Source organism: Phaethon aethereus (genome assembly GCF_964289735.1).
Source record: "Phaethon aethereus genome assembly, chromosome: 7".
In the NCBI taxonomy this organism is placed as follows: domain Eukaryota; kingdom Metazoa; phylum Chordata; class Aves; order Phaethontiformes; family Phaethontidae; genus Phaethon; species Phaethon aethereus.
Window position 1 is genome coordinate 21,706,096 of NC_138583.1, and position 11,070 is coordinate 21,717,165.

Below are 11,070 nucleotides of genomic sequence, written 5' to 3' on the forward strand. Positions count from 1 at the left end.
AGTGGGATTATGACCCTTGAGGCTTTCCAAGATCCCTTTGCCGGTGGCACTGAATCCAATGGCTGGGTGTGGCTAATGCAGCAGTTAGCACCACCTTGCTACCAAACTTACACTCCGCTTTACCAGGCTGACCATATACTTATATCAAAACATCCTTTTATTTTTTTTCCACAACAAGTAAGTTTTACTTGGGCAGAGACAATTTTGGCCATTTGTTTGGGAATTCTGAACACGAGGCAGTGTGATTGGCATGGTGATGATGGGTTGGTTCCTGTGGAAAGAGTGAACACTTTCATTCTGCCATGCTGGGCACATACAACAGGCTTGAAATATTCAGATGTACTGAACTCCATGCATGTGCCGTATAGCTCACACACCACCAGTTCAATGTGCGCTCTGCCGGATGGAAATACAGGAGCCCTATCACAGGCTTGTTTCCTTGGCTTGGGGGAATCAAGTCTTTTGTCCCTTCCTGAAGCTCCACTGCCTGTTCCAGCCTGGACTGAGCACCAAGTCCTTTGCCTTAACTGCTGGCCCAGCAGCAAGACCTGCTCTTGGATCTGTTCTGACATCAGAGGGTCACAGCTCTGCTGATAAAACAGCCTCTTGCAGCCTTCTAGAGAAACTAGACAGGAGAAAACCCTTCTCTCCACACTGACCCATGCATGCCATCCTTTCTTTCTAAATCCTTGTCTGGTCAGGGTCCTCTGCTCCTCCCCTTCCAGGCTGTAGTCCTGGTAAGCGCTGGCCTACGCATATGGAGCACAACCTTCTCGTCCATATACTGTATTTGTGAATAACAGTATTTCTTTTATCCTGGCTTTCTAATTTAGTGAAATTTTAATGAAGGCATCCCAAAATATTACAACATAGATTAAAGTAAGGCCTTACACACCAAGAAAATTGAAACCACCTCAGGCATGTTAAGTTCAGGACCTCCACGAGGTAGGCTTTGTTACAAGCACCACATGTGACCAACCTGAAGGGGTTTAATGTCTACGCCTAACTCAGGTGAGAGCAACAGGTAACTGTGAGTTTCACTTCTGGAATAATTACTGGATCCTCCCTGAAAGAAAACACATCTATTCCGCTTATCCATCACGCTCCTTGACCTGGAGTCAGAGGACTTGATACAGTGCTCACTGAAGCCATTGGGAATGTCCTCTCCTCTGGAAAAGTATTTGATTCCTGACTCTAAAAAGGAGATTCAAATACAACACAAAAAACCAGAACGTTACATTACATTTATTTGAAAATTAACATTTTATATTACAGATTAAGTTAATATACTCCAAGTGTTTGGGTTTTAAATAAAATAAATTTATTACAGATACCAGTATTTACAGAAAGAAAAAACATTTACATAAATATATTTTTTTTAATCTCATTGGAGTAAAAAAATTCTCCATGAAGTTTCTACCCATGGGAGATGTCAAGTTCTATTAAGTCAGCCTCCTTCAAGGATTAGTGGAGACAAGAAATCTAACCACGCTTAAGGTACAACTCAATGAGTTGACTGAGGAACTGCAATGGGCTGGTTACCTGCATTAAACTGTAGCAAGACTGAAAGATCTCAGGGGGCCCCTTCCAAGTCTACATGCTATTCTTCAAGGAAGAAGGAAAGGGAATCAGTGAGTATCTTCCATCAAACTTGCCTGAGATACAGGACCAGGCCAGCATCCAGCATGTTCTCACAGAACTCCAAAGCTTAGTGGTCGTCTTTCTTCCTGCTAAGCAAGCTATGGGCATTCTGACCCAAGCTTAGGATCCCATTGTACAGCCACTGTATAAATACACAAAAGGCAAACTCTCCTGCCACACAGACTAACAGCCACAGCAGACTGTGGTAGAAGAGAATGATTTTACAAATAAGGGGACTGGCTGACCCACCATCATACAGAGGCGCAGCCCTGAATCAGAAGCCACGTTTACTGATTCCCAGATAAATACTGACCTGTGTGTTCCCTCAGATTGGCTAGCAAGTCCCAGGGGGACTTACAAGGAGGTCTCTACATTTGGTAGAGCTGCATAATGAACAGGAGGAAATGCATTTCCAGGTAATGCATGAGCTGCAGATGGTAGAGGCCTCTGAAATTAGCTCTGGGCAAACACTTATCCTGAAAGCTCTATGTAGGAGCGTATATCCCCACTGGATCATGCAGTCAAAACTGAGTAAGGTTGTGTTACAGAGACCTGCACCCTGTCCTGGATTAAGGCAGGATACCACGCCTGTTACATCATAGGAAATTCTGAGCCTCAAAATACAGAACAAGACCTTAATTTGAATGCTCAACTTAATGTGTTTCAACTCCTTCACATAGCAAGTTCCTGGTTTTAATGGTTTCCTCTGGTATTCAGGCACTCAAAGAACTCTCCATGCAGGTCAGCATACCCTTCAGAAGCCCACGGCTCTTCGAAAGCCAGCCTTAAAGACCTTTCCACACAGCCATGGTGAGGGGAGAAGGATCTGAAGCACAGCTGAGTTTCTGGCTCTCATGCAGCCCTGTCAACTGAAATGCCATCTCCCATGGGATCTTCAGTGGCAAATGGGGAACTGAATCCATGTGCATGCCAAATGCAGACAAAAAAAGTCCTGCTAATGACAACCACACCTTGTTGCCACCATGTCTTTATAATTTTTAAGGACCACATTTTCTTTGTCATCAAAGTAGAGAAGATTGAGGGACTTCAATTCATCTGGCACACAGCAGGGCGTGCTGACATCTTGAGATAGTTTAAGTGTATGCACTATGGACTGAACCGTAGCATGGTTTGTTGCATTTAGATTTTCCCCCAAGGGGAAGAGACAGGATCCTCTGCAATAAAAGGCATTGTATCCACTTGGGTAAATAATCCATCCTGACCAGCCAATAGCACGAAAGTCAACGTAGAGTTCCCTTCGATGACATGTTGTTACTTGGCTTTTGGCAGAAGAGACTGCAGCAGCTCGAGGTCTCCTGCTCATGCCTGCATTGCTGCTTTCGATGATCTGAGTTTCACGAGGCACACGTGAAGCATCATTTTTGGCAGGGTTCATCTCTGGTTCTGAAAGGAAGTTGTGTGTCAATCTTTCTCAAAGAAATTAATTTCCTAAGTACAGTACTCTGCATGAAAGACTATTCCATAAATCTACATCAAAGTATTCAGAGTAGATTTTTAAAATTACACTTAACTGTGAACGTTCCAGAAGGTCTGTGTATTCAATTGCTATTTCAACCATATTTCAAAAACTGCCAAATCTTGTGTTTCACACTGTGGCCTGAAAGGCCCCAACTCAGCAGAAATATAAAGGAAAAGCTCGATGATATACTAAATACATTCTGCGAACTACACAGGCCCTTTTCAGTGCTGAATCTGGTCAGAATGGTATTAACAATCTTTACGTGGCCATTCCTACCACACACATCACACTGAGCAGTGCTAACAGAGGGTGGAAATCACAGCTTTTTTCTCTCTCCAGTGTTCTCTTCCCAGGAACTCTACTCATACACTTGCAGAACAGAGTGTGCTCCTGTAGAGCAATATTTAAAAAAAAATTTTTTCAGTTTTAGATCTGAAAAAATTACCACCAGGTTTATGGAACTCTGCTAGAGAATAAAGTTTACAGATAATAGGTTTACTTTCTTAAAGTTATCTTCTGAGAAGCCTCAATAAATGTCCATGCAGACCTCAAGATCATGCACAGATGCTGAAAACCACTGATATACAGGCTGGTAGAAGAGCAATCTGCGCAGATTCACAAGTAACAGGCAGGTCTAGCGAGTTTCTTCATTGAGAAATAGGTATCAATTTCTCAATTGTGGCACAGTATCCCATACAGAGCTTGATGCTCATTAAACTGGGATCTAGGATTTCACTGTAAAAAATTTTCTTCGGAAAACAAAAATAATCAGGCCAGCCTTATTTTTTGTTTTTAGTCAATTTCACCACCTCATTCTTAATATTGACCAAGTCCTACCTAGCTTCTTCCTAATGTGCAAATGCAATTAACAGAAAACCCTGCAAACCCAAAACAGAACAACTTTTGCCCCTCCTCCCAGCTTTTGCTCTTTGCATCTATCAGGCTCTAAAATCCAGCCTTAGTTGGTTTTACTGGGAGACCAGTGGGAGAAGTAAGACACTATGTTTTTTAACTTAAGGGATGAGGGCATTGTCTTTGGTGAAAGCAGCCTTTAGTCACAATGCTAATTAGCCACTGAAGTTAAATAGGTGCTTAAAAAGCAAGCCAAGGACAGAGAGGTTTAAATTGCTTATTTAACAACCTCTTCCACTCTTGAAAACTGTACTTAATAACTCTACTTACAGTTGCTTTACCAGCATTTTCACAAAGTTTTCCAGGTCACTGAGTTTTTCTAGCCTAAACAATGAACACGCAAACTTCACCACCACAAAAATAGCGTAAATAGTAATTTAAAAGACAAAATAAAACAGTGACTCCCACCCCTTTACAAACAAAATAAACCAGATGCCCCTGGCTTTATGAATATTTCCTGTAAACACAGTTTTTCTGAGGGGAGAGGCAACTTAAGATGCTGGGTGACCTACTAAAAAGAACTATCAAACCAAACTCTGATCAGTGACGAAGCTGAACTTCAAAACTGTTCAACACTGCAAGTAAATACTGAAATTAGGTATACATAAGGCAGCAGAATGGAACAGAAGATGATCAGGGAGTTCATATTCTAAAAAAGCTGTTGCTGTCATGTGAACTTACTTGTGGAAGAGGGTACAAAGCTGGAAGACCTCCGTTTGTTACTGTTGGTGAAGAGGACAAGGAGAGCATTTCTACTCTCCTGCAAAGTGCCCTGGCTCTTAGCAAATTTAACCAGGTTGTGCTCAATTTTATTGTTGAATACATGTGTTGTAGTTATCAAAAAGCCATGGTTGGAGCTGCTGTTTCTAACCCACTTGGAAACCTGGTAATGAAAGGGAAATGAAAAAATATTGTTTCAATATTCTTATTGCAGCATTACCATTAAGCAATGTTTATATGAGGAAAAGGGAATAGGCAACAAGCTGTAAGAGTGTAAGAATGTATATTATGACAGAATTGAGGTAACTGTATAGCTGAGACTCAATTGAGTTCAATCTTTAAATCCGTAATTCAACGTTTAAAAATACAAAATACCATGTGCACTTCCCAAAGCTGCATTTACAGGAAGAAAATTAATTGCAGAGAATTTCCTAGTGAATAGATGAGTCTAGGAGTTAAAATTAACGTTAAAATAAATCCTCTCTGACTTTAGCGAGGAATTTATTTTTCATAGCAATCTTAATAACAGAATAACATGAACTCTCCAGACTTTCCGTACCATTAAAACTCATTTAAATCTAACAAACATGGCACTTGAAGAAATTAACTCGCAATCAAGCAAATTTCCTTTATCTAATTGTTATAATTACAGACTAATAGATAAGGCCAGGACATTCTCAAGCAGGGCTATCATGACTAAGATGCAACTCAACCAATCACCCAAGCATGCTGTTCAGTCTGATCCTAAAGCTTAGGCAACAAAAAACACTGTCCGATAGTACAGATTTAAACCCAAGAAACTATGTTTTAAACCACGGTTGGGTTGTCTTTTTTTTTTTTTTTTTTTTTTGCTATAGGAAGACACATACTGCTATAGTTTAAGGATACCTACAAAACAAATCTTGAAGCTAACACAGAACTCAGAGGAAGGTAAATGAAAAACAATCTAGCCATGATAAATTCCACAAACACAATGTTAAAGCACACTGCACACCTGCTCTGTAGTAATGTCACCAGAATAAAAGGACAAATTAAAGCCTGCTCTTAGCACACTATCAATGCCGTTTCCTTTGGCAGCCTAAGGACTAACATGTTTTAATCACAGTGACATACTTGGCCTGATGTCCCTCCTATCGACTAGGTTTGGGTTACTCAATTCTCATCATGCCTGTGCTGCTAGCACCATATAAACACTTCTCTTTTAATTCAGATAGCATCAGGTGTACTTCTAAGTGTAGAGAGAAAGCTTCTCCCTCTGCTGCTGTCTTTCAGTTTGAATTGACCACAAAACCCAGTATAAGGGTGATGCTGGAGTTATGAGCTGACTGTCATTTGAAGAGACTTAGAATTAAAATTGTCAGAATTCTCTGCTTACTGTCTGCGTGACGTTGAATACTTCCCAGCCTTCTGTGTACAGGGACAATAATCTTGATGCAACGAGATGGTTTTTTTGTGGCTTACTTCCACTCTCCAAGAGCTCATATACTTCCACCTTGATGAGAGCAACACAACAAAACAATTGTCTTCCAGCAAAACAAGGAGGATGAAGATTATGCACATTTCTGCCCCATCATAGCTGTAAAACTGTACTATCATTCTAAACGAGGCAAAACCCAGTTTTTGGACAGTTTAACAGAAAAACAAGTATCGTTACATACATCTACTTCCAGATGTGTTCAAAGGCAGGGTACTGGACTGTATGATACTATGCAAAAATATCCTGACCGTTTCTTTTCTTTCTGTTTTGAACATCTGATACCATGAAAGTCTTCTGCTCCTCCACATCTTTGTCTTCAGATTTGCAAAAAGTTCAGTCCTGCCTTTTGCCAAGGGAACAGATACACTCAACGTCAGAGTCCTCGCCTGCCCTATTTTCCTATGCCTCCCTGATAACGTTTATTATTTTAGAGCAGCTCAAGCAGACAAATTTCCATTCCAATTTCAAAAGACCTCAAACCCCAGAAAAGTACGGTATGGTTTGTAATAGCTCCGATACAGGTATCTTTACGGAGAGCTCACTGCCACAGTGCGCAAAGGACAGGGTACCGCCAACGCCAAAACCTTGCGTCTACTTCCTTGCAAGCTTTTCTTTGCAAAGAAAAAGTGAGGATGACAATCAAATAAAAATAAAACAGGTTTATGTGACAAAGTGGTTGCACTCCTCATTTTCAGTATTATTAACAATGAAAGCACAAGCAAGTGTTTAACTGATAGATTATTGCCCCGCTTACTTTGCAAAAGTGTTTCACATCGGACCTTCTAGACGCGTGTGTCCTCTTCAGCTTGAAGACTCTGAACTCGGCTTTCAGCATCTGCTCGCCCTTCTCCATCGCGCTGATGTCGAAGTAGAAGCGGTACTGGTCCACGTGAACTGGAAGAGAGCCCTTTTTAGGAACAACGCAACAGCCCGCAAAAGAAGCCGCACCCCCACCATTTCCATAGCAGCTGCCGGTTCTGCTCACACCCGCAGGGGGAAGCGGGAGGCGAAGGGCCCCTCCGCCGCCGGGCCCGGGAAGGGCTCCGCAGCGGGCTCGGGAAACGCCGCCGCTGCCCTGCTGCGCGAAAGTCGCCGCCCGGCCCGGCCCCCGCCGCCCCCCGGCCCACCTCGGTCCTCGAAGCTGCGCACCACGTCGCCCTCCAGCAGCCCCGGGGCGCGGGTGATGCCGTTGGCGTCGGCCACCTTGTTGAAGAGATCCACCATGAACTGGGGCGGCTTCTTGCGGGGCAGGACGTCGGGCGGCAGCTCCTCGATGTCGAAGACTTCCCGCAGCCGCTGCAAGGCCGCCGCTAGGACCTCGTCCCGCGGGCCGGGGGCCAGGGTCAGGCCGCTCGCCGCCGGCAGGCTCAGCAGCCAGGCCAGGCCCAGCCACAGCCGGCGGGCCGCCATGGCCGGCGGCGCTGGCTCGGGAGGGCCGCCGCAGGTGCCCCGCCGCTTCGCTGCCGTGAGCGCACCGGGGTGAGGGGGCTGCGGCCCTTCCGCGGGCCCCGGCCCGCCAAGGCTGAGGGCGGCGAGGCGAGTGCGCGGAGCGCCGGGCAGGGTGCTCAGCCCTGGTGGCCGCTTTCCCCGGGGGCGGGCGGCCGCGCCCCGCGCCTCGCCCGGGCCATCAAGGCCCCTTAAGGCTCGATGGGGCATCGCCGCTCGCTCGTTAACATCAGAGGGCCGCCGGCCGGGGCTCGGGCGTAATCCGCAAGGAGGGTGAACTAGGGATGGCTGTTGGTTTCAGGGGAAGCCAAGTATCTGCCAAGAAAACCGCACTTGTGAGAATCGTATTCTATACATTTTCTTTTTTTAAAAAGGCTTTGATTTGGGCATTGCTGATCCCAGGTGCTCTTTCTTGTCATTGCCACAGCAATAAAACGTAGACTTGAAAATGAGCCTCCGTATCTTCCGGCTTCACAGCCTACGGAGCCGCCCCTAGTGTGGGCCCAGGTACCCGGGTGGGCTCGGCCGTGCCGCAGGACAGAGCTGCGGTTCCACAGGTCTCTACCCCCGAAACCAAACACTAAGCATCCTGCATACTAGTCCTTTTTAAGGCAGTCTGGCAACTCACCGAGGAGCAATTATACATTCCCCATGGTTCACACAGCAGTGCCTGTTCTGCTTGTGCCAGACAGCCCCACGTTCCCTTTCCAGGCAGTAAAGCAAAGGGAGGTAGGTTATGGGCAGGCAGGAATGTCCCCTGGCTCCTCTGCCTTGAGAGGAGTACTTGCACTGAGCAAGCATGTGGGCCCATTAGGGGAATGAGGTAGTGACAAAGAAGGTACAGCTCCACATGCTCACAAATTAGCCATTTGAAGGGGAAAAAAAGGGTTTAGTCTGGATTGCTGAAACAGCTCTGGTACAGGAGGCACTCACCTTTTGCTGCTCTAAAGCTGAGGTTCCTCGGGCACTTGGCCGTGCAGCTCTTCAGCTCCAGACTCCCTCTTTACTATCACTTGTTCCAGCCTTCAGCTATTGTAGCCACATGTTTGGAAAAAAAGATAGTTTTTATTGCTATGTTTTTTTCACCAAGAGACAAGCTTGCTGATCCAGTTTGCCACGTGAGGTGCTGAGGACTGATGGAGGAAGATGAGAAGCAGTGATGGGTTAATCAGACCAGTGTAAAGAACACTGTTGCTGCACATAAAGCTAAAACAACTTTGATCCTCAAAACTCTTCAGTTGTCTTCTAAGGGCTGTAGGTATCTCAGCTCATGGCTAACAGCAGTGCTGGATAAAGTAATAGCCATTTAACTACCTACCTGAGAGCATGGAAAGAGACTAGTAAGATACGAGAAATCATCACTAGACTGTTTTTCAGTCTTCCTAAATGCTTTGCTTCCACTCCACTGCTTCTTCACATGCTTATCCTCACAAACCCTACTCTGCCCTTGGGCCTCTTCATTTAGTCCCAGTATCCTCCCTAGGCATATACCTCCATTTCTACTCCCATGGTGCTGCTTCCAGACATTAATGTCTGGAAACACATAGCTAGGGTTTCCAAACAACCTTAACTCTGCCCTGGAGGCAAAGATTTATGAAAAAATCCTCTCTTTTTAATATAAGCTGGGACCACAAACAACAAAATGCCTCAATCATAGTAGTGCAACTGCAGAAATTCCAGCCTACAGTTAGCCAAACATAACCCACCGAGTGCTGTGTTCTTTTTATTTTCATATTTCTGATTAGGCAAACAACATAATGAAAGCCTCACTCCCTATTCTTTCGTAAGACTGCATGACTCACCACTTATGTAAGCCTTATCCAGGAGTTGGTCATAGCTCCACTGATGATACTACATACTGGTTTGCAATTAGTGCAAAACTTCAACCTCCCCGTTCTGTACAATAAAAATAGATTCTCTCAACTTACACGTTGTGAGCAGTGTGGCTTTGGGAGCCCAGGAAAAGCAGGAAATCTGTAGGGAACTATGATGAGTAGGTAACAACTTAAAATTTTAGGTGGATTCTCTAAAGAATTCAGCCTTGGCATTGCTTTTCCTTCTCCCTCTCTCAAATGACTGGATAAACAGATTGGAGGGTCTGAAGAGTTCAAAATCATTTGGCTTTCAGGTATAGCTTGTGGGTAAGAATGGTGGGATTTATTATGTGGCCCGCCACATCATCTTTGGTGGCACTATAATTAATATGAGACAGCAATATCGGAAAAGCACGGTTATCACATGGTATCATTAGTGGGCAGAGCAAAATTTACTTGGGAGCCTTCATTGTGCATTTCAGAACTTAAATGCAAGTCCAACCCTGCCATTCAGAAATGAAGGGCTCAGCATATACTTTCCCTTCTCCATTTCATGTTAGCACAAATAATAAGAAATTAGTGGATAGAGCAGGCTGGAAGTTGCTTTTTCTCAACACAGCTGCCTGACACTTTGTACACACTCTCTGCAGGTTCTGTAGTTCCTAGTTTAGTGACTCAAAACAGATGTCTTCTTTCTGGGGGTGGGGGGGAAAAGCAGTTTTCTGCTCCCTGAACACAGCAATGATGGACTGCAGTCTTCACTGTGGCTTTTCCAGCAGGGAGCAAGAACACAAGGTATTTGACTCCCTTCATAGCAGTTGTCTTAGACGCATTTAAAAAAGAAACAGAGGAATGACCCTTGTGTGAAAGATGTCAGACTTCTCTTTACTCTTAATGATAGTAGAGGTGCAAAACAAAGGTGACCAACAAAAGTTAGGAATTACTAAGAAAAGATTCAGCTTCTAAGTCTCAGCTGAAGGAACAGGACTGTACTACATCAGTGATACCACGTGAAGTCAGAGTGTTGACGTCACCCTGGAGCCTAGAATAGCAATCCCTTGAGGGCTGGGCAGATGGAGAGAGCCACTGAGCTAGTAAGCGTATATTCAGCATTTAGCTTGAATGTTGGAACAGGGAAATTATAAATGGCCCTAAGTAGCAGAGAGTGTTTTTACCATGTATCTAATATATAAATACCTCTCCCAGAGGAGATAAACTCCCAAGTGCAGTCTTGCCAGCACATCCTGACTCCAAGGCATGTGCCCTACTCAAGCACTTCAAAAACTGGACTCTCAGCAATTTTGTGTGAGTTTTGTGTAAACTACAGTGGCTGAATTAATGATATAGACAATAAGATGCCATGAGCTCTGTTTTTCCAACCAGGACTTCTTTGTACTGTGCTATCATTTCCTGAAGCATTTCCAAAGGACCTGAAAGATTTCTTGCCTGCCCCCAAAGACTGCATCCATCAGATGGGGAAACCAGTGCAGCAGACAGTATAGTATCACATCCAAAGTCACACAGAGGTTTACAGCAGGAGAATCCAGATCTCCTTGCTCCTAAAAGACCGAAGAGGTAGA

General features: G+C 44.5%; 1 protein-coding gene across 1 annotated transcript; it reads right to left on the reverse strand.

The window, feature by feature from the left end:
- Nucleotides 1–2,596: 2,596 nt before the first annotated feature.
- Nucleotides 2,597–8,160, reverse strand: LOC309406759 (bone morphogenetic protein 2-like; the record flags this gene model as incomplete). Its single annotated transcript, XM_082002077.1, has 5 exons — nt 7,358–8,160; nt 6,985–7,124; nt 6,129–6,245; nt 4,715–4,916; nt 2,597–3,045 (listed from the first exon to the last, which is right to left on the reverse strand). Exons 1-5 carry the CDS (start codon nt 7,884–7,886, stop codon nt 2,597–2,599), a joined length of 1,437 nt encoding a protein of 478 aa, XP_081858203.1. The 5' UTR covers nt 7,887–8,160.
- Nucleotides 8,161–11,070: the final 2,910 nt, after the last annotated feature.